This window comes from Pelophylax lessonae (assembly GCF_965119305.1).
Source record: "Pelophylax lessonae genome assembly, chromosome: 3".
Classification (NCBI taxonomy): domain Eukaryota; kingdom Metazoa; phylum Chordata; class Amphibia; order Anura; family Ranidae; genus Pelophylax; species Pelophylax lessonae.
The window spans coordinates 225,407,271-225,431,586 of NC_138770.1; the positions used below are offsets into that span (position 1 = coordinate 225,407,271).

The 24,316-nt window shown below is 42.4% G+C and overlaps 1 protein-coding gene across 1 annotated transcript in view; it reads left to right on the top strand.

Moving 5' to 3' along the window:
• SLC9A9 (solute carrier family 9 member A9) overlaps window positions 1–24,316 on the top strand; it is a 1,314,986-nt gene that overhangs the window by 237,746 nt on the left and 1,052,924 nt on the right. The window contains exon 5 of the mRNA XM_082249543.1: window positions 14,849–14,964. Coding sequence (XP_082105669.1) covers window positions 14,849–14,964 — 116 coding nt within the window. The remainder of the gene's footprint in view (window positions 1–14,848; window positions 14,965–24,316) is intronic.

Here is a 24,316-nt window from a genome sequence, read left to right on the forward strand (position 1 = left end):
ATAGTGTGTTCATCACATTGTGCACAAAGACTATACATTACAAACTCTAGACTGATTAACAATCTCAGCCTCTTGTTCAATCCCAACTATACAGATCTTGGAAACTTCTAGGAACAGGTTTGATTCTTTCTGTATTAACAAAAAACAAATAAAACAATCATTAGTGTTGTATTCTACAGTATCACACTTCAATATAATCACTAATAAGGACAATACAAAGTAGACAAACATCTCCAGTGATCATATGTTCTTGTCCTATCTTATACTGTTACTCTTAGAGCCGGTTCACACTGAGGCAGACACGACTCCTTACTACTTCGGGGGCGACTTGTGCATTACATTGCACCACGACTTCGGAGCGACTTGCAGGGACTTCACATAATGGAAGTCTATGCAAGTCGCTCCGAGGTCGCCCCGAAATAGTACAGGACCCTTTTTCTAAGTCGGAGCGACTTGTGTCGCTCCTATTAGAACGGGTCCTGTAGCGGTCAATGGACCACGAGGGAGCGCAACTTGTCAGGCTGACAAGTCGCCTGACAAGTCGCGCAAATATGAACCGGCTCTTAGCATACATTTAACATGTTATACAGAACTTGTTTACAAACAATTCAGCCAAGCGCTCACTCCAAAGGGGAAGACTGGCGTGCTGCTCTCCTCAGGCAGGGAACTCCAAAACGGGTGCATAAAAGAAAAGAAAAGGAGGCGCAAACACCTAGTGCATTACCCGTGGTCACTTTTTAAAATTTTAACAAAATGCTAAATGCATACTCACAGACATGAAGAAATAAAATCATGTTACAAATTCCCGCCACACATGTACTGGAACATGTCCTTGAAGATACGACCGCTAATGTGTTTCGGGAGTCGAGCTCCCTTCCCTTTTTTGTCCGACATTTTATTTTGGTATATGTGGACTGGTGCCTCTGTGTGTTGTCTTTGGGCAGGTCACAGACTGCATTGGTTGTTTATAGTAATGTTTCCCTTCGGGCTATGCCTCCACAAAGAGGTACATTTTCAACGCTTGTGTCCTCTGTTCTACCTATTGGGCGTTATGGCTTTGGGATTTCTCTCTTACAATGTGAAGGGCTTGAACTCAGTACAGAAGCGTTGGCTGGCTCTTAAGGAGTTCAGATCCTCTAGGGCGGACGGGATCCTGGTTCAGGAGACGCATTTTCGTCCTGGGGGATCGTTTAAATTTGCATCCAGGTATTTTCCCACCTCATTTGTAGCTTCAGACCCGTCTGGTAAGGCGGGGGTGGTGGTCCTCGTTAGGAAATCTTGCCCCATCAAGGTCAGGGAGTCTATACTGGACCCTCATGGGAGATTTATTGCCTTGGTCTGTGATTATCTGTCTACTTAATTTACAGTACTCAATCTTTATGTCCCAAATTCTGGTCAACTGAATTTTTTAGAGCAAGTTCTACACGCTACCTCCCACCTCTCACAGCCTTTTATGGTGGTTGGGGGAGACTTTAATCTTATCATGTCCCCTTACCGTGATAGACAGTCCCTGGGCCGTGACACTCCTTCTCATAGACTGTTGACGCAAGCCAGATCCTTTCGTAAATTTATTAGTTCCCATAGACTCTTCGATTCTTGGCGAATTAAACACCCTACCTATAGACAGTTTTCATTGTATTCCGCTGCCCACAAAATGCACTCCGGATCGGACCATTTTTTTATTTCGGCCCCACTAATTCCCTGCATGGTTCAGTCCAAGATCCTTCCCATTTCTTGGTCTGACCACGCACCCATTAGTTTTGATGTTTCCTTGGCGACTGCGCCCCCCAAATCTCGTCATTGGAGTCTTAATGACCGTTTTCTTCAGATCCCGGGGATCCAGGACCGGCTAGAGGGTGGACTGAAGGAGTTTTTTGCACTTAATGAGGGCTCCGTAACCGAGGTGTCTACATTGTGGGAGGCGCATAAGGCCTTTTTCCGGGGTTCTTGCATTGCTGAGGGCTCCCGTTTGAAGAAGGACACTGAGAGCCTTCGGCGCTCGCTTTTGGCTGATCTTCGGGCAGCCGAATCGAGGTTGCAAGCCTCCCCCTCGGTGCTGGAACTTCGGAGGGTGGTTGGTATTAGAGACCGCATCAAGGCTCTGGACATGTCTAAGATGGTTAAATCCTTGATGTGGGCTCGGCAGCATTTTTACGAATATTCCAACAAACCTCATAGGATGTTGGCTAACAAGCTCAGGCCTAGGCCATTTCATTCCATCCCCAACCTCCTGGTGCAACCTGATGGTACTCCCACCCACTGCCCTTATACTATGGCTGGCGTTTTCAATACGTTTTATAGCAAACTGTATAATTGTCTGACACCCGAAAATCGCTTTAACTTCTCCAGAGACAACTTCGAAGAATTTTTTCATGATCTTACTCTTCCCAAATTATCTTCTACTGACCTTACTAAATTGAATGCTGACATCTCATTTGACGAATTGGCTGCCACTATTAAATAATAGGGGCCCGACGGGCTGCCATACCTATACTACAAGTCCTTCCTACCAGTCCTAGCCCCGCATCTCTTAGACCTCTATGCTTCTCTACTTGCTGGCAAGACTCCCCATTCTCAATTTTTGCACTCATATATATCGGTCATCCCTAAACCGGGTAAGGATGCCTCCCTCCCGGATAATTACAGACCAATCGCACTTCTGAATTCTGACTACAAAATCTTCACTAAGATATTGGCAAATAGACTAGCAAATCTCATACCTAAATTGATAGACCAGGATCAGGTGGGCTTTGTTGTATCTAGACATGCTGGGGACAACACCAGACGCTCCATTGACATGATTGCTCTCCTTAATAGATTCCCACGCTCTGCTGTTGTTCTGAGCTTAGACGCTCAGAAAGTCTTTGACAGGCTGAGCTGGCCCTATCTTTTTTCCACACTACATAGTTTTGGTTTTCGGGGTCCCTTTTACAAGGCTCTGGAGGCCCTTTATTCTCCCGCCTCTGCGCAGGTATGCATGTCGTCTGCCTTTGTGTCGCCTACGTTCCACATGTACAATGGTACGCGTCAGGGGTGCCCCTTGTCCCCCTTACTTTTTATATTGTGCTTGGAGCCATTGGCGGAAGCCATATACTCTCACCCTGACATTACTGGGGTTCTTATGCGACACAGGGAATATAAGCTCTCTTTGTTCGCAGACGACATATTGTTAACTCTGACAAATACATTGGTATCCCTGCCCTCCCTACACAGGGTATTGGACTCCTTTAGTGCAATCTCAGGCTATAAGATCAACGCCTCAAAAACAGAGGCCATGCCTCTTCATATACCTCCGGACCTCATGTCTCAATTGCAACACTCATACCCCTATAGATGGTGCCCACAGTCACTCACATATTTGGGGGTTAAACTGGCTTCTTCCCATTCTATGTTATATACAGCTAACGTTGTACCCCTCTTTCAGGAGATATCTAAATCCCTCCAGCAATGGACCAACTTCCCACTTTCACTTTTGGGCCGCATAAATGTCTTAAAAATGTTCATCTTGCCAAAATTGCTCTATTTGTTTGACACCCTTCCTGTTGCTATCCCCCTGCCTCAACCTAAAGTGTTACAGAGGTCGTTATTGAGATTCATCTGGAATACAAAAGCTCATAGGGTAAGGGCCTCGGTGGTGTTCTCGCCTCGGAGAAGGGGGTGTCTTGGTGCACCTGACATTATAAAATACTATTATGCCTCCCACCTCCGGGTGGTGGCCTCCTGGTCTTCTTGGTTGGCCCCCAATCGGTGGTCGGAGATTGAGCGGGGAGCGATCTATCTGGTCCATCCTTGCTCTTTACTGTGGTCCCCTATCTTACACTCAGACAAAGTGTTGAAGGGCATGTGTCTAGACTTAATGGAAGTTACTATGGGGGTTTGGCGTAAATGTTTGGATCAGTTTTCTCTCTCTTCTCCTTGCCACCCCCTTACTACAGTCTTATTTATCCCCCTGCTCCCTGATGGTCTTCGGGTGAGTCGGTTGTGGGCTTGGACCCAACCTCCCCTCTTTCAACTACGCAATTTGGTCCATCCGGTGTCTCGTACCTTTTTTACCTTTGAGAAACTCAGAGATAAATTCGCATTACCAAAACACTCTTTTTATTTTTACCTTCAAATTCGCAATTATTTCAGAACATTGTCGCCATCACTTTCCCTGGAGAGGCCCACTGCCTTTGAATTTCTATGTGCACGTGGTCCTTATCATGGTCATTTGGTGTCCTCAATTTACAATATCCTTCATGATGCCGCACCACTGACTAAGGAGTATCACTCTTATATGCGCAAGTGGTCCGAGATACTGGATCGACCCATCACATTGTCCATGTAGAATAAAATCTGGACTTCTGCTTTTAAGTCTTCTAGATGCGTGGCGCAGAGAGAGACCGCTCTCAAGATTCTCTTGTTTTGGTACAGGACTCCGGTCCGCCTTCACAAGATGAACCCATCCTGCTCCGCATTGTGCTGGCGTTGTGGGGTGGAGGGGGGGCACCCTCTTCCACATTTTCTGGAAATGTTCCCTTATACAGCCTTTTTGGTCCATGGTTATGGCTTTGCTTCAATCATTCACGGGTTTAGACTTGCCGCTTGATCTTGTGCATTGCTTATTGGGCCTGCCGTTCCCTGGGCTCTCCAGACCTACGAACAAATTGGCTTAATTTTTCCTGTTGGCAGCTAAGAGGGCTATCCTGCTTTGTTGGCTGCAGCGTTCACCCCCTGATAAGCCTCTTTTACTATGCTTGGTCTTTCGGGAGATGGAGTTCCTGACGGCAACTGTACATGATAAACTTAATAAATTTAATGCTGTCTGTGGTGATTGGGACTCCCATATTTCGGAGTCTACCTGATCTCTTTGCTCCTCTGGATGTATGCTCTTTTGAGTTGATGTGTTGCTGTTTATATGATGTATTGCAGTTCTGTGCTTCATTGGATTCTGTTCTTTGAAGCTATTTTATTTTGTGTTTCTCTGTTCCCTTTGGGGGCACCATTCCCCTCCAATGCTTGTTTTCTGCCTTGTTTATTTCCTGTAATGTGTTCTTTTTACTTCAAATAAAAATGTAATTAAAAAAAAAAACAAAAACAAACAGAGATGTGAGGCCTATCCTAGATCCCAAAGCTCTAAACCAAATTCTAGTTGTTCGTTCTTTCTGGATAAAATCAGTTTGGTCAGTGGTGGCCTCACTGCAGGTGGGAGATTTTCTTGCGCCCATAGACATCAGAGACGCATAGCTGCATGTGCTAATCTTTCAAACTCATCAAAGGTTTCTGCAGTTTTCTTTAGAGGGTCATCATTTTTAGTTTGTGGCTCTGCCCTTCGGGCTTGCAACAGCTCCTCGAGTATTTACAAAAATTCTCACTCCAGTTTTGGGCCTGCTAAGGTCTCGGGGAACATCATTGTTAGAGTATCTGAGTGATCTAATACTCAGGGAACAGTCTGTTCCAAGCTTAAGACAAAATATGGCTCTTGCAGTGCATTCCCTAGAACACCTAGGTTAGGAGCTAAACCTTGAGAAAAGGTGGACCACAATCTGACTTGGGCAGAGCTACATGTACCGTTTCTGTCAGCAGTAAACATTTTGAGGGTAGAGAACTGGCAGGCAGATTTTCTCAGCAGTTAGTCCCGGGGGAATGGTCCCTGCAACCTGAGGTTTTCTCAGCAATTTGCCAGCATTGGTGTACTCCAGATGTAGACCTATTGGCGCCCAGGTTCCAACAACAAGCTGGATAGGTTTGTGTCCAGAGTGAGGGACCAGCTTTCATTTGGGGTGGATACTCTGGTGACTCGTTGGGACTAGTTTTCCCTAAACTATGGCTTCCCTCCAGTTCAGCCTCTGCCTCGCTTGTTATGCAGGATCTGAGAAGCAGTAACACCACTGATATTGGTAGCTCCCACTTGGCCCAGGGGGATTTGGTATGCTGACATAATAAAGCTGGCTGTGGATGGACCGTGGACACTTCAGACCGTGGACCATCATTGGGAGAATTCTCACTTTCCTTCAGTCTGGGATGGAGATGAAGTTGGCCTTGAGCACTATTAAAGGTCAGATTTTAGCTTTGTCTGCTTTTTTAAAGGCCTATTGCTTCTCACTCTTTGGTTCATGCCTTCCTGCAAGGGGTGATTCGTATGGTCCCACCTGTCAGGCCTCCCTTATGCCCTTGGGATATAAGTTTAGTAATGGCTGGCTTGGAGAGTCAGCCTTTTGAGCCTATTCGCAATATTCCGCTGGTCCTTTTGACTCAGAAGGTGTTTTTTTTTTCAGCAAGAAGGGTGTCAGATATGGCAGCTTTTTCTTACTAAGAGCCTTTTTTAGTCATACACCATGATAGGATGGTATTGCGCCCTCATCCATCTTTTCTGCCTAAAGTGGTTTCTAGCTTTCATTTGAATGGCAATATTGCCCTACCCTCCTTTTTTTATGAATCCTCAACCTGCAAGGCAGAAGTTGCTGCATTCCTTTGATGTAGTATGTACCATCAGAATCTGTTTAAAAACATTGGCTCAAATCAGAAGGTCTGAATCTTTGTTTCTACTACAAGAAGGGCCCAGGAAAGGGCAGGCAGCATCGAAGGCAACTATTTCTCACTGGATCCACCAGGTAATCATTCAAGCGGGTTGGGTTGAAGGGTAAAGCCCCACCCTTTCGGGTCAGAGCACACTCTACCAGAGGTATTGGAGCCTCTTAGGCAATTCATCATCAGGCGTCAATGGCTCACATTTGCCAGGCTGCTACCTGGTCCTCAGTGCATACATTCACAAGGTTCTACCAGGTGGATGTGAGAACTGCAGAAGATACGGCCATTGGCCGCAATGTGTTACGACTGGCAGAATAGGTCCTTTGTCTGGTGACGGTTTCTGTGATTGTGCCTGCCTCCCCTCCAATATATTTCTTTGGGACATCCCAGATAGTAACTATTATAGCCTGCTCTGTGTCCCATGATGTACAATAAAGGAAATTTGATTTTTTTCTACTTACTTACCTGTAAAATCCATTTCTTTGAGTACATCACGGGACACAGAGGTCCCTCTTTTCTGGGATTCCATTGCTTGCTAAAAAACTTCTACAAGGTGCTTCCTATATGGGAGGGGTTATAAAAAAGGGACTTCCTGTTTTGGTCTGCCAGTGTCCATTCTACTAAAGGTGGTGCATAACTCAGATAGAAATTATTATACCCTGTGCTGTGTGTCGTGATGTACTCAAAGAAGTTTACAGGTAAGTAAGTAGAAAACATACAATTATTGCATGTAATATTCAACCCAGTTGCTGTGAAGCCAATTTTTATAAAGCTATAACATTTTTATGAGAAGCCACCAAGGGCACAAAAACCATACAGAATACAAGACATAGGTTGGACTTTATGCAACTGAAATAAGCGCTGTCTCTGCTATAGTTCTTGAACTAACTGACCTCTAAAACAAACTGAAGGATGTGACTTTACTAAACTCCAATAATCAATATTTGCATTGAACTTTATTTACAGCCCAGACATTAGGTAAAATTAATGAAAACAATTGTCTAGAAGGTATTAAGGGATTGTGCACCATTTTCTGAAATCAGCTTATGTTTATGACCTTTCTGTTACCATACGCATGAAGTACATGCTTAATTAGTAGACCACTTAATCTGATAAAAAAACAAAATCACAGTAGGAATACCATATTTAATTTATTGAATGTCACATAAAGCTTGCTTGTGATATTTATGCATGTGTATATATACACTCGTGCTTGTGAGCTCTTTCATCTACTGTGACATTTTCGGGTGTCTTGCAACATGGCTGGCCAGCTGGGACTTAAAACGATTGAAATTCAGTGCCTGCTGGATCAGCTAAAATGTAATCCATCAATGCGGCAGGCTAGTTGTACAGAAGTTGATCTCTCGATTGATTTCTGTACAACCAGCCTGTTGGAAATTTTTCACTCGATCAGTGGCGCTGGCTATAGCAGTCATTGCTGATGAGTGTATTCTGGCAGCGCTGTCAGGATACGGTAGCTCTATGGAAGCGATCCATTTTCTTTCATTAGACCTGCTGGTCTGTGTATTCTGGATGTGATGGGGAGTCCTCACTTTCAGAATGCAATAGAACAGCGGGAGAGATCCCTGCCTCAACATGTCTTGTGTTGATGCTGAGGTCTGTCAGTTTTTTTTTTTTTTAGTTCAACCTGCTGGTTGAATGAAAAAAAAAACACTGTATATTTATACTCTGCTTTAGTCTTCTTTTATGAGCTCTAGTTCTGTCAGTTTAGTCTTTTGTCCCAATGCTCGCATACTGTAGCTGTGCCCTTTACTGCTTTCCAGAGTCCCAATATTGTTTAGATTGCTTTACACCTAGGCTTGTGATGTCACCCACTACTCTTATCCTTCCCTCTTTTGGGGGAATGGCTCCCTCACCTAGACACTAGAGATGGGCTCAGGCGTGTTAAGAATCATAGTTCAATCCCACCTGGAAGCTGATACTGCACACTGCCAGTCATAGACAGGGAGGCATTTCCTGGTCCGCAGCTGCACAGACTGGGAAATACCCCACTGCCTATAGTTGGTGGTGTGCAATGTCCGCTTCTTGGCGGGATTGCTTAGGTGGGTTGGGACTACGATCCCAAACATGCCTGAACCCATCACTACTAGACACTCTAATTCATGTATACGGCACATGCAATTTACCCAAAAGTTGGCAGTTGTAGCTGAAGTAGGTATAGGTGTCGAGTTAGTGGGCAGCCGTTGCAAGGTATTATAAGTGTAATTGCTAGTTAGATTATTTATTAGCATCCAACATTTTGCCTACTCACATGCTGCCCAGAAAATATGGCGGGTGTGAGGTAAGTGATGCGATCTTTTGTGCATGCAGTTTTTAAAGAATAGTTTTTTTTTGTGCTTCAGATCCCCTGCACATTATTGGCTTTAGGCACCATTACGTGTATTTTGGTTTCTTCTATGCCCTCACGTAGGTTATCATGCATGTATACATGAACAACAGAAATAAAGTAGTCCCTTCATACAGTGCACATCAAACTAGTATGAATTGCTGTATGTTAGATACAATTTAAATCACATTCAATTGATGAATGTTGTTTAAAAGGCCAGTTTATTTAGAATTTTGATTATTTTGATCAACCTGCCTTCTTATGTATCTTGTTCCCCTGTCTCTTCCTAAACTTCTGGGAGTTTTTGGTGTTCTTAACCACCTTTGTGTGTGGCAGCATCTTATTTATCTTAACTGTACAGTACAGGACACAGGCTGGACATTCATAGATGCAGGGTTATAAGCTTCTTCCTTCAGGTGATTGGACACTGGCAAAGGTTTTAGACATACCTCCTTTGGTGTATCCCAGTCCTCAGTTTTTTGCTAGTTTCCTGTAGGTGATGGACTTCTTTTTCCTTATGGAGACGTTTCTATGATTAACTAGTTGTTATTTACTTTAGATTCTTCAACTATTCAACCTCTTCGCTGTCACCTATAGAAGCAGTGCATCTTGATCGGTGCAAACTTTGAACCAATATCTGGACTTTTTTTTTTTTGAATCAGAAAGGCTGGCAACTTGGATGCTCTTAAATAAAATTGCTTGAAATTACTTTGTTAAATGGATACACAGGTACAGACTATGTGCTGACACTTTTCGGCTGTGGAGCCTTCATAAAAGCACACATAAAAACTGTTATTTAGAGCAAAACAAGCCCTCAGAAGAGGGGCAGGTAAATCCTAATTAGAAACAATCAAATCAATTAATAACATATTTTTATATTATTCCAACTAGTGTAGCAAAACAATAAGATTCATGTTAAGAAAAGATTTATGTCCATCCTATTGTTCAAGCCATATGTTTTTCTATTATTGAGGGTGTGAATCCATCCATTTACATGTTCCGAGATTCTAGGGGCGTATAGTACACCCAACACACTGAAAATTACAGGCACTGCATTGAATTACATAAACCACTGATTTAGAGCTACAATTAATATATTGTTTAATGGTATATGTTTTATTAGTTGTAAAGAAAGTCACTAGGGTATTTTTTTTGTTTATGGCACTGCTTGCAGATATTCTGGCCACACATATAGGATCTGTGGTGGAAAGCCAAGTCTGTAGCCTGTTTGGCTTCCGTGAGAAAAACAAGCTAGGTGACAACATGCTGTCTAGGTTAGGGGCCCTTCTACATGAAAAATTGCATTCACCCTTGATGACACTATACAGATCTTTATCGGCATACAGAATGGGAACATGTTCTTTAAGAATTGCAACAATTTTTATGTATTCTAAAGAAAACGTAGTAACAAGGTTAACTTTATTTTTGTTATTATTGCTACAATGTTTGTGTTTCTTTGTACTAGTATTCCATATCTTCTCCGCCCAATCTCTTTAAAGAGCTATGTTTTTGCTTCTAGTTATTGTTTGTACACTATAGCCCCTTTCTTTGAGTCGGTTTTGGATTACCGTACACTCTTGCAGAAAATCCTCCTCTGTTGAGTAGTTCCTTCTGGCCCCCGATGAATTCGCCAGTTGGCAAATATTTATTCCCTGCACAAGGCTTTCTAAAAGTTCTGGAAGTCACTGTGCTACTGTCTGAATGCCCCATCAGAGTCAAATCCAAATAGTTTATTTGAGTCGGTTGGTGGATAATTATTGTGAATATATTTCGTAAATTCACCTATGGCATCACCAGATTCATGCCATACTACAATCTGGTCATCAATGTAGCATCCATACCAGTTGATATTAGTTTTGAATGGATTAATATGGATAAATAAAAATAATTCTTCCCACCAGCCCATATAAAGGTTCGCCAGGGAGGGAGAAAATGTTGCCCCCATGGACGCACCTTGACTGTGTATATAGTATTGTTTATCAAACATAAAAAAAGTGGTGTATCAAAAGGAATTCTACTGCTATACAAATAAAACTCCTGTACATTAGGACTGTAAATACTGTAACATGAGAGATTATGAGAATACAAAGATTTAACATCTATTGTAATCTACATATATTCTGTGGACCATAACATTTCCTGCATGTGGGCTAATGTATGTCCAGTATCTTTTATATACCCAGGTAAGCGAACAACAAGCGGTTGGAGAAATTGGTGTGTCCATTCTCCCAGTCTCTTCAGTAATGATCCTATGCCAGCAACTATGGGGCAGCCTTTCATTGGAGTATCTTGCTTATATATTTTAGGGAGATGGTGAAAAATCCAAGAAATTGAATGCTTTACCATAAGATATTCCACAGATTTGTGATCAAAAACCCCATCTCCTTACCTACATCTAAAGGATGTAGTAATGTTTGTTGGATGGATGCTGTGGGATCAATGCCCCCTTTATCTGCCTGGTAAATTACTAAAATCAGGACCTTACAATGCGGGGACAGCCTGTATTCTTGCTTCGGGCACTGCATCCTGCTTGGACGCTCACCTCGGCACTGCAAAATGTGTAATTTGCTCCGGTTTGTTTACAGGTCCAGAATTGTGGTCCATTCCTATAATTCTGAGATCATAAAAACCTTGTGGGAGTGTGCCCATTGTGACAGGGAAAGTTTTGACCCCAATGGGGTCCAGCAACGTAAAAAGATAAGATAGGTTCATCCTACTATTGGATCCTTACTGTAGCCCTATAGCAAGTATAAGTAATAAAATCTCCACCATTTGCAGTGCACTTATTGGCTTCAAATGAATATTGTTTTTTCCAATACGTTGATCTACCAATGAAATGTTAAATAGGGAGGAGTGTTTCAGTCTCTCACAGTTCAGGAAACCTGGTCACCCAGGGAAGCCGTGCTCCCCATCAACATCTTGAAACTCACAACAATAAAATTGGCTCTGCACTACTAGACTCCCCCTTCTTTAGGGACACCCAATTAGGGTGCAATCAGACAATGCCACACCAGTGGCCTAAATCTGTGCTGTTCACATCCCGGGAGTGGACATTTGGAATGTGGATTACCCTACTATCATCACATGGATCAAGGGGAATTGTCCATATATCCCTAAATCTTTAATCCTCTACATCAGAACTAGGGGACATACTGGTCTCCAGGTTCAAAAACAAGTTGCTCCTATTTGTGGCAAGCATGAAAGATCCTTTGGTATTGACATTTAATGCTCTGGTAATCCCATGGACTCAGTTCAGGTTAGTATACACCTTCTCTTCACTGCAAATTCCTCATCAACTGCTAGGCAAGATAGAGGAAGAGCATAAACCGTAAATCTAATTGTACCAAACTGGCCCAGATGAACCTGGAACACAGACGTACTCAAACTCCTTGGAGATGACCTCTGGCCTCTCCCAAATTGGTCAGACCTGCTGTCACAAGACCTTGTTACCCATCCTATGTCTCAGTCACTGCCTTTAATGAAGAGAAGGGCAATATCTGACTTCATCATTCCCACATTACTCAACATTTTGTTTTACCAGCAGGGTTCCAAAAAGGATACCCTGCCTCTAAATCCACTATTACCAGGTGGATAAAACAACACATTGTATACTCTGAAAATGATGGTACCTCCAGTACCATTACGTACTCAATATACCAGGTCAGTGTGGGTTTCCTTGGCCTTCCTCCATCAGGAGTTTGTTGCTCCTCTTTGTAAGCCCCCACTGGTCTTTAGTTTACACATTCTCTAAGTTCAATCCCAGGGTCTTTGAAAATCCAGGTAGTATCCTGTATTCTACAAGATAAAGAAATTTTGACTTACCTGCAAATTTTGTATCTTTGAGTACAGTACAGGACATGAGCCACCTTCCCTTCTTTCCCTGTGTTTCTCTGTATTGCTTGCCAAAAAGATGAGGACTCAAAGATTAGGGTAGGTTTATAGGGGTATGACCAAGGGGGGGATGTGTGTCCAACAGCTTTTCCAATGTCCAATCACTTGAAAGTAGTAGCCTGTACTGTAAGATTTGAAATTTACAGGTACGTCAAAATTACAGGTTTTTCCCATAATGTAAAATAAATAACAATTATAGCAAGGAGAACAGAAACCCTCTTATAAAACAATGCCAAATGTGAAGACTCAGGAACTCAAGGCGAAGATACAATAACTCAGTAATAGAGTCCCCAATAAATAGAAGATCATGTGAGGTTATTTACCTCTCCAGCATCTACCAAAAAGCTGAAATATTATTATTGAGTTGACTGACTGTATGTGCTTCACACTGTACAATTTATTAACTTTTGATTAACTAAAAGGCAGAATTATTCCACCTGCTGGCTTGAATACTATTTGTGGGCAATTGTTTAGGCATTTTGCCTTAAAAAACCTATAAGCATCCCATAGTACCTTGCTTGAAACTGGCTGGCCTAGACACATTGAGGGACCCAAAATCCAAGGAGTACCTTTGGACTTTTTAAAGAGCATAAATTACTCATTTAATTTCTTGACTACCTACCATATTACTGAAGTGCCAGGACAGGCACCCACAAAATTAACCCCATTGTGGAAAGCAATTATTCCAAGGTATTTTCTGAAAGGCCTAGTGAGTCTTTTGAAAATATTTTTTGCCACACGTTTTTGGAAAATGCAGGAAAGAAAATTAAACTGTATTTTTTACACTAAGTTGTCAATTAATAATATATTTCTAACACACAGCATAGGCATACCTAAAATTACACCCCAAAACACATTCTTCTATGTCTCTTGAGTACGGCAATACCACATGTGTGAGACATTCTCACAGCCTTGCTACATGAAGGACCCAAAATCCAAGGACCACCTTCAGGCTCTCTGGGAGTATAAATTATGCATCTAATTTCCTATGACATGTGTGGACACTGTAACTGGCTGCTCCATTAGGACATTTTTGCACATGAGATTGGGGACATTAAGGGCCGCCAACATGTTTCAGGGGTCAGAAAATATCCCCCCCCCCCCTTCATCAGGGCTAAAAAAAAAAAAAAAAAAAACCACAATATAATGTAAATGTAAAAGTGACTGATATAATCACAAGTCTAGCAAGAATAGAAAATCATGGATAGTATACATATAGAACAAAAACACATATGTTCAACCCAAATTCCCAAAAATTTTGGAATTGGGTTTGTATATGTATGTTATCATATTTTCTCTAAATGTTAGACTTATGATTATATCAGTCACATTTACATTTTATTGTGTTTTGTTGTAGCCCCGATAAAGGTATCCATGGTAATGGCTGCCACACTAAACTGAGTAAAACACAGCTAGAAAGAAGTATGCTAGCTAGTTTTTGCCTCAGTGGTCCGTTTCTAGCAACATGGACTGGAGAGAGCATTCAATATGTCTTTCTAGGGAAGTTGAAAGGTTGCTCTGTGTTGCTGCTCTTAAAAAGGTGCATGTTGTCGCGATGCTTCTGCTTCCATCTGTACTGTTCCATTTAACAAGATTATTGGGATTGTATGAGGTAGTTTTTGGGCATTTCAGGAGGTTAAAAAAATGCTCAAAAGCTGCTTCCAGTGGAGACAAGCCCTTATATGGTGTTGTATTAATTTATTTAGGTAGCTGATGTCATAGATGGTCATTGATGTGTGTATATATGTATATATATATATATATATATATATATATATATATATATATATATATATATATATATTAGAAGCATTTATAAAATTAGTTGTATAGGACACAACATGCACTGCGGCTTTCCCTATACATTTTGCTACAGGAGTTGCAAAATTGGAGTTTTTAACCTACAGTTGTGCTATTTGTACCTTCATTGCATGTGTGGTTTTCTTAGACTCAATGTGTGTTTTGTACTTTCCACCTTTCTGTTCACAGCCTAGTTCACAATTTGTTATGAATTGTATATGTAGGGTGCTATAGGAACAGAAGCATGATTCATTGTAAATGCTATAAAACTGTGCTGAATAGAGTGTGTCTCTTTCACAGGTTGATAATGTATGGCTTTGTTAAGGCCATGATGCATCTGGGACAAATACAGCCTGGCGACTTTCACTTTACTGACTGTTTATTTTTTGGCTCTTTGATGTCTGCAACGGATCCAGGTAATTATTTTTCACAGAATTGTGTGACATTTTCCCTTTTACAGAGCCAGGCACAGGTTCAATTCTAGTTAGCAAATCAGCTCTTTTTTTTTTTTTTAATCAGTTTGTTTCTGGACATTTAAAAAAGAGCCCTATTTTGTAAAATCATTTGTAAACCCTGTAAACATCCTAGACAGTACAAGACAGACTGTCTGATGTAATTTTGTTTTTTGGTGATCCGTAACAATCTGCAGTAATAGTTTACAGCACAGCAATTTCCTATAGACTAAATAAACAATATCACTTGTTCCCACCGTAGTCTTATCATGGGGATACAACTCCTCTCCATAACAGCTTGATAAATAGAGGCAGAATCTTGGTGCTTATTGGTGTTTGTACTGCCACCCTCCATGTGCTATTTAGTGCCAGCTGCATTATATGACCAATTAGCCCCATACACACAGGTAGCACATGAAGCATTGGGACTAAATTACAAGGACAGTTGTAATCTTATGCTACAGAGCAAACAAACATCTTGCTAATAATCACCTCGTTTGCAATTGACCTTCAAATGGAACACCAGATTGATAGCTGAATACAAAGCTAAAATATATGTTTGTGTACTGATTTGCCTGCCAACACTTTTAATGTCTGATGAGCTCCTAATGATTTGTGTACCCCTGCCATACCATGGGCATGATTTACTAAAATTGGAGAGTGCAAATTGTGGTGCAGCTGTGCATGGTAGCCAATCAGCTTCTAATGTCAGTTTGTTCATTAGGGCCCTGTTTACACCTGAGCGTATTTCAGCTCGTAAATTGCTCTTCTCTGAAGTTTCAAAATGCCCAACAAGCAAAATCCCATTTATTTCAATGGCCCCTGTTCACATATGACAGGGATCCTCAAACTACGGCCCTCCAGCTGTTGCAGAACTACACATCCCATGAGGCATTGTAAAACTCTGACATTCACAGACATGATAAGGCACAATGGGAATTGTAGTTCCTGAACAACTGGAGGGCCATAGTTTGAAGACCCCTGACATATGAGATGTTTGTCGCCTGAAGCTCAAAAAAGTACATGAGCTTCTTTTTTTGGCAGATTACAAGCATTTTTGTTAGATGTCAGTGCCTGCCTCCAAACGCCTGAAAAAAGCCAAACAAAACGCCTGAAAATGATACGCTCAGGTATGAATGGAGCCTTAAGCTGTGACAAAACAACCTAGAAGCTGACTGGTTTCTATGCAGAGCTGCACCAGATTTTGCATCCTGCAGTTTTCAAGCCCTTTATGTGCTTGAAGGGCAACTGAGGGGAACAGTTTCCTGTCTCACTTGCCTGCACCACACCTGTTTTTTCATTGTGAAAGAATATCACCCCAATTGTGAGCGTGTTCCAGTACCTGTCCTCATGTGAGGTGCCTAAGTACTTCCCACTCCAGCTACCAGTACCTGAAAACAGCGGGGTTGATTTACTAAAGGCAAATCCACTGTGCACTGCAAGTGCATTTGGAAGTGCAGTCGCTGTAGATCTGAGGGGAAGTTCTGCTGATTTTTATGATCCAATCATGTGCAAGCAAAAATGCTGTTTTTTTATTGTCCTTTCATGTCCCCCTCAGATCTACAGGGACTGCACTTCCAAGTGCACTTGAAGTGCACAGTGGATTTGCCTTTAGTTAATAACCCCCCATTGTGTGGTTTAATAACCTGAGTCTGGTTGAATTATGTGTATAACCTCTTGCACTTGGGCCCATGTCACATGGGAGATTTTGCTTCTAGTGACACATTGCCAACAGCAAAATCATGGAGGAGTAGCTTCCACATACCTTAAAGTGATACTAAGCTCTCATCAATTAGCTATCATTAAGCAGTCTAAATATGCACGTACATACTGGTTCTGCATCTTATTTCTAAAAATAAGTCTTCTAAATACCTTTTTTAGATAGTTTTGGCAGCGATCATGTGACCTTTCCCTGCTTGTTACCCGTAGCAGGGAAAGATCAAGAAGAGGAGTATGGAGCAAGCTGCTGCTGTTGTTGATGTAATACACAGAAGTCAGTACTAGTTTTCCATGCCAGCACAGCACTGGTTGGCACTGTAGCAGTCACATGACAAGTAAAAAAATGGCAAAGAAAAATACATAACACAGCTCAATAAGGATTTTATTGTTTATTCATTATTAGAATGTATTGTTTAACAAGATTTGTGTATTATTTTTCTTTTTTTTTTAATAACATTTGAATAACATGGTGGAGGCAGGTTGTAATGACTTTACTGTGGAGGAGGAGTGAGAATGATGATGCAATAATTAGACAGTTCTGGGTTGAAATAAGGAAATTGATCTCAGATATGGACTACTATCCAACTTCAGGATGATCCAGCAAAATGTATTCTTTACATTGGATTGTTCTCCACTAAGGCTCGGTTCACACTGCTGTGACCTGAAAGTCACGTGACTTACAGTGCAACTTTGCCCGGCGACTTCAGTGCGGCTTGAAGCAACTTGGGGTGATGGTTACAATAAGTAAGCAATAAACAGGTATTTTTCACAAACCGGCAATCACTATAATTTGTGGGCAACAAATGGACGAACACTCCAATACTGTTAGTGGGCAACAGATGCTTCGATAGCAGCCTTGAGCTCATCCAGAGTGTTGGGTCTTGCGTCTCTCAACTTTCTCTTCACAACATCCCACAGATTCTCTATGGGGTTCAGGTCAGGAGAGTTGGCAGGCCAATTGAGCACAGTAATACCATGGTCAGTAAACCATTTACCAGTGGTTTTGGCACTGTGAGCAGGTGCCAGGTCGTCCTGAAAAATGAAATCTTCATCTCCATAAAGCTTTTCAGCAGATGGAATCATGAAGTGCTCCAAAATCTCCTGATAGCTAGCAGCATTGACCCTGCCCTTAATAAAACACAGTGGACCAACACCAGCAGCTGACATGGCACCCCAGACCATCACTGACTGTGGGTACTTGACACTGGACTTCAGGCATTTTGGCATTTCCCTCTCCCCAGTCTTCCTCCAGACTCTGGCACCTTGATTTCCGAATGACATGCAAAATTTGCTTTCATCCGAAAAAAGTACTTTGGACCACTGAGCAACAGTCCAGTGCTGCTTCTCTGTAGCCCAGGTGAGGCACTTCTGCCGCCGTTTCTGGTTCAAAAGTGACCTGGGGAATGCGGCACCTGTAGCCCATTTCCTGCACACACTTGTACACGGTGGCTCTAGATATTTCTACTCCAGACTCAGTCCACTTCTGGAATCGGTCCTTCTCTACAATCTTCCTCAGGGTCCTGTCACCTCTTCTCGTTGTGCAGCGTTTTCTGCCACACTTTTTCCTTCCCACAGACTTCCCACTGAGGTGCCTTGATACAGCACTCTGGGAACAGCCTATTCATTCAGAAATTTCTTTCTGTGTCTTACCCTCTTGCTTGAGGGTGTCAATGATGGTCTTCTGGACAGCAGTCAGGTCGGCAGTCTTACCCATGATTGCGGTTTTTAGTAATGAACCAGGCTGGGAGTTTTTAAAAGCCTCAGGCATCTTTTGCAGGTGTTAGAGTTAATTAGTTGATTCAGATGATTAGGTTAATAGCTCGTTTAGAGAACCTTTTCATGATATGCTAATTTTTTGAGATAGGAATTTTGGTTTTTTCATGAGCTGTATGCCAAAATCATCAATATTAAAACAATAAAAGGCTTGCACTACTTCAGTTGTGTGTAATGAATCTAAAATATATGAAAGTCTAATGTTTATCAGTACATTACAGAAAATAATGAACTTTATCACAATATGCTAATTTTTTGAGAAGGACCTGTACAACAAATCAGGAATTCTGGCAGGTGCATTTGTAGACAGGCTTGGCTAGGCTGCAAACTCACCCAACCTTTTTCTCAGCCTGAACTCCAGGCCCAACAGAAAAACTTTACATTCAGCCTTTGAAAAAGACTGTCTTTTTTCCCTCACCAGGCTTCCCTGAAGCCCAGAACTGCCTCAATCCACATTCTGGACAACAGATATTTCCCATTCACCACCTTGTCTTCATTTATCCCAGTTTTCCCAGATAAACATATATACACATTTTAGCATACATTAACCTATAAGCTAAGATTAAAGACCACCATTTTGCAGCCCAGAGCACAAATTAACCACATACAGTGCATAATTTGGATTTTTAGACTGATATGCAGAAGCCTGTGGCCAAGCATTTGCAAGAGACAAGTCAGGGGCTTCGCTCTCAAAACGACGTATTTCCAGGTGGCATTTCCTACACATTCCACCTGCACATTCACTGTAACAGGCCAGTACTGTTGAATTGTGCGCATATTGGGTGGCCAAGACAGCACTGTTCAAGGATATTATTTCATTAGGTGAATGCTTAAATTAAAATAAACAGATACATATAACATTTTCTATTTTCCAGAGTTTAGCTTGTAGTGTGTTCTTGATGATCCACATATCCATCTTAAAGACTGGTTTAATGAAGTGTCAAATCTATCATTTATCAATCAAGCAAATGACAGATAATTAATAAGGGGAGCTGAATTTTAGCAGCTGCATGTTGTTCTGATACGTGCTGTGATTGCTTTCTGCTGCTCCCTATTCTGACACAGCTATAGACTGCTGAATAAAAGAATAGTTGTCTGCTGTTATAGTGAGAGCAGTACGGGGTTTACAACTGGAGTCTTTGAAGATAAAAATAATGTAAGTTTTCTCAGCATGTTTGGCTAGCTGCAGCAGAAGCTCTTAGAATGATGTTAACAGGATATATCTTGAAAATGATCACGTAATTACATATAGTTCTGTTTTCTAAATACAAAGAAGACACTGTCATTTTGAAGAAAATCTCTGCAGACATTTGTTCTTGAGAAATCTGATCAGTACCAATGATTGTTTATTGTGGGGCAAATACAAAAAAACGTATATGTATCTTTTAAGGGTGCGCATTTTCACTAGTCTCATGATTCGATTCGATTACGATTCCATGATGCATCACGATTACTGCCCACAATGTGCCCATGGCTTTCATCAAAAAATTCAAGCAGTGAGAAATTGAAAAACTATTTTTATTTTCATCTGCTCTTAAAAAAAGGACACTTCTCAGCATATTGCTAAGTCTGAAAATCAAAAATGAGTCTATGCTAATTTAATGGAGCAATTTACTTCAGAGACTCTCAATAAAGTGACCGTACAATCTGTGCGCAACTGCGCATGCGTGCCAGTGATGAGCAAATCCAAAAATCATACAAAAAATGTATCAATGAAGTATTTGTGAATCTATCAAATTATATTAACTAAATCCCCTTCTTTTTGTCCAAAAAATCTGGGTTGGAGGAATCTTGGTGGAGATCGAAGGCTTCTTGGAGGCTTATTCCTATTGCTAACCTGGGGGACACCAGGGCTGTGCAGCATCCTGTATTGGAGGTTGGAGGCCGATTTGGAGGGGTTGTTTGATACACATAAGGCTCTTAATTCTCCTAAATCTGGTGAGTGGATCCGCAAGAGGGCTTTTTGGAGGCACTGGGCACTTTTTGTGTGGAGCACGATATTCAGCACTTTACACACAAGTGGACTATTCACCATTTTTTTGGACTGTACTTTATTTATATCTTTAAAAGTTTTTTGCACTTTATATTTATCATATATCTTTTTGCACTTTAACCATTTATATGGAACATAATTTGATTGTATTTATGTGATTTTATGAGTATATATTCTTAGCATACTAGCACTTTTTTGAAAATATTCATCCCAGGGCCTATATAGTGCCGGTAATTGGTCTATTCCCAAGTGCAGTAAGGCCAACACTGGGGATGGTTTCAGTATACAACCTGTGTGAGTGCACACGTATGCAAATACTCGTTTCCAGTAGCTCATTAAATAGGAGCAGGACCATATGATGGGGAGTAGAGTCCCTACCTGAGAGCATTCCCTCCAGCAAAGTTGGGAGTATGATTGAGAGAAACCTGCGAGTCGGTAAGGGGTATAATACCACCTATTCGAGATTTTCTGGGTCATCTCCCAGTGATTCGCACAGTGCGAATATCTATATATTGTGGCAAGGGCAGATCGCCATTGTTGGATAGAAAAAGTAGTACCCAGTTCCTTGTCCCATTTGAACATATGAGTGGTTTTATAAAATTTGGAGTTATCCAACAGGACGTCATAATAATGCGATAATTTAGGGGATTTTGGAGTCGCGGCCGTGAGAAGGTCCCACACTCTGCCATCCACCAAGATAGGTCGCAGAGGGTGGGCCCTTAAGAAGTGAGATATGCGCAGGAGATGCTAGTGCATGTACTGTGGGAGGCCATACCTGCTAATCATGTCCACAATGGGGATGGGGGAACCATTGTCGTAAAAAGAGTTGATAGAGGTGATATTCCACCTGGTGAACAAGTGTAATGGGAGATCAGGTAAGTGGTGGGCAAGTACAGTCAGAGGCAATGTGGAGGTGGCCGTTTTGTTTCACACGTCAGGCGACGCTGGGGAGAGACACCACACCCGCAGTGCCACCTGCATTGTGGGCGGCAAAGCAGCGAGTCGCCACTCCATCCACCTGTCACTCCAGAGCAAGGTTCTCGGGTCCTTCGTCGATGCCACGTCCCTCTCCAGGGTCACCCACATAGGTGGCTCTTCAACTGTGAGCCATTGTTTCAGTTGAGACAAAATTGAGGCCCTATAGTAAGTAGGTATGTCAGGGACAGCAGCCCCCTCAAATAGTTTTTTCCTGACCAAAATCGAGAAAGCACAGCGAGATCTTTTGCCTCCCCATATGTAGGATGTCTTGAGCCTGGATAGCTTAAGAAGATGTGTCACCGGGAAGTGGATGGGAAGTGCTCTGAAGAGATATAAGATTTGGGGCAGTGTGAACATTTTGTAAGTGGCAACCCTGCCACTCCATGCCACTCCAGGAGAAATAGGGGTTGCGCATATTGGAAATGTCTGCAGTGACCTTGGCCACCAGTCTGTTGACATTAATAGTTAATAGTTTAAGGGGGTTAGCTGGTAGGTCGATACCTAAATAGTGAATGCTCTCTGTGGACCAGGGGATAGGGATGGATAATTGTAGTCTTGATTGAATTCGGGTAGGGACTCCCATATTAAGGACAGTGGACTTAGATGCATTAAGTTTATAATAGGATACTTTGCTATAATCTTGGAGTGTGGTGTACGCTGCTGGTAATGATCTGTCCGGATGGGTGAGCATCATTATTATGTCGTCCGCAAACAAGTTGATTTTATGGTGGTATGTCTGCAGTTTGAAGCCTGTGATGTGGGGGTTGGTTCTGATTGTCTCCGCCAAGGGCTCAATAACTAGATTGAAGATCATGGGGGATAGGGGGCAGCCCTGCCTCGTGCCGTTCGTAATGTTGAATGTTTTAGACAGTACGCCCGACGTGTATACTTGTGCCGTCGGAGACGAGTAGAGGGCCATGATAGCAGATAAGATGGGGCCTGAAAAAACAAATTTTTGTAGGGTAGTTTTCATGTACCCCCAATGGACCCTATCAAATGCCTTTTCGGCGTCCAGGATGAGTAACACGGATGGGGTTTTGGTGCATTATGCCTAAAAGGCGCCTAGTGGCATCTGACGTCTGCCTACCCGGAGTAAATCCCATTTGGTCCCTATGGATGAGTGTGGGCAATATGTATTGTATGCGTTTAGATAGGATACGGGCATAGATTTTCACGTCCGAATTCAGTAGGGAGATGGGGCGGAAGTTAGCAAGTTTGGTAGGATCTTTACCCGGTTTGGGCAAGGTGACAATGTGGGCACCCAATAAGTCTGGGGGAGTGAGGAGACCTCCATTGCTTTGTTATAAACTGCTGTCATAGTGGGGCTTAAGTGTTGGGAGAAAAGTTGGTAAAATTTGTTGGAAAATCCATCAGGGCCAGGTGACTTGCCCTTCGGTAGTGAGGAAATGCTAGAGCGGACTTCAGTATGCCTGATCGGAGAGCTGAGAGTGCGTAGTTGGTGTTCCGACAGAGAAGGTAGGGACACTCTATGAAGGAAACGTTTTTTTGTCCTCCGCAGTCGGTTGGATCTCGGAGGGGTTATCACCAAGATTATATAAGGAGCTATAGAAGTCTGCAAATTCATCCGCTATACCTTGTGGGTGAGTGATTTTAGACACTGTTGTGGAATGGAGTAGGTAGGGAATTCTAGATTTCGCCTGTTTGCGCTTAACTTGGGACGCTAAGAATTTGCCAGCTTTGTTAGCCTGGCAATAGTATTTTTGTTTTAGGTAATGAAGATGCCTGTTTGAGAGTTCCAAGAGTAGGAGCCAAAGCTCCTGCTTCAGCCTGGTAACGGCTTGGGACTTAGATTCAGTGGGATTAGTCTTATTGTCTGTGTCTAACGTGTGTATCTTGTGTGTCAAAAGGCATATTTTATCCTTCCTCTGCCGCGAAGCCGCGCCTGCTGCTGAATGCACACCCCCCTTATGAAGGCCTTTTGTGCACCCCACAGCACCCACAGGTTGGAGACAGAGGATTCGTTAAGTTGGTGGAAGTCCTGCAACTGTTTAGATATGTGAGCCAGACACTTCTCATCTTGCAGCATGCGAAGATCACATCTCCAAATGTAGGAGCTAGCGCATTTTGCTGCGTCCTCTATAGTCAATTCGACAGCTGCGTGGTCTAACCACGTTATGTCATTGACTGTAGAGGAGGAAGCCTTGTCCAGTAAAAACAAATCCACAAAGAACATGTCCAAGCGAGAATAAGAATTATGCCTAGTAGAGAAAAACGAGTAGTCCCTCTCCGTGGTGTGGTGGCATCTCCACACATCAAACAACTTTTTCCTCATGCAATACATGACCCAAGGACTGCTGTCAGCTCTGGGGGGACGCCCAAGAGTCCAACCCGGGGTCAACAACAGCATTGAAGTCCCCACATAGTAACAGGTGACCATATTGAATTGCAGATACTTGCTTGAGAATCCTGCGTAAGAAACGGATGTGGTGGGAGTTCGGAGCATAAACGTTTACTAAAGTGAGCGGTAGGTCGTTAATATCGCATGTCACTATGATATACCTGCCTTCAGGATCCAGAACTGTCTTGTGTATCCGAACTGCAAGGGAGTCCCGAAAAGCCAGCATCACACCTCTCAGTTTTTCAGTGCTAGACGCTAAAATGGTGTGCGGGTAGATCTTATGTCCGCAGGAAGGCGTTGCATCAGCTTGAAAGTGGGTTTCTTGGACCGCTAATACATCAGCTCCATGGGAGATAGCTTCCTTCCAAAGGGATCGTCTCTTGGCCGGGTGATTCAGGCCATTGGCATTGATTGAATGTAGCTTAATGGTCATGGTGCAGGGAAGAAGTCCAAGGTAGAGCAGACGTCACCCAGGATGGTAGCGTTATTGAGAA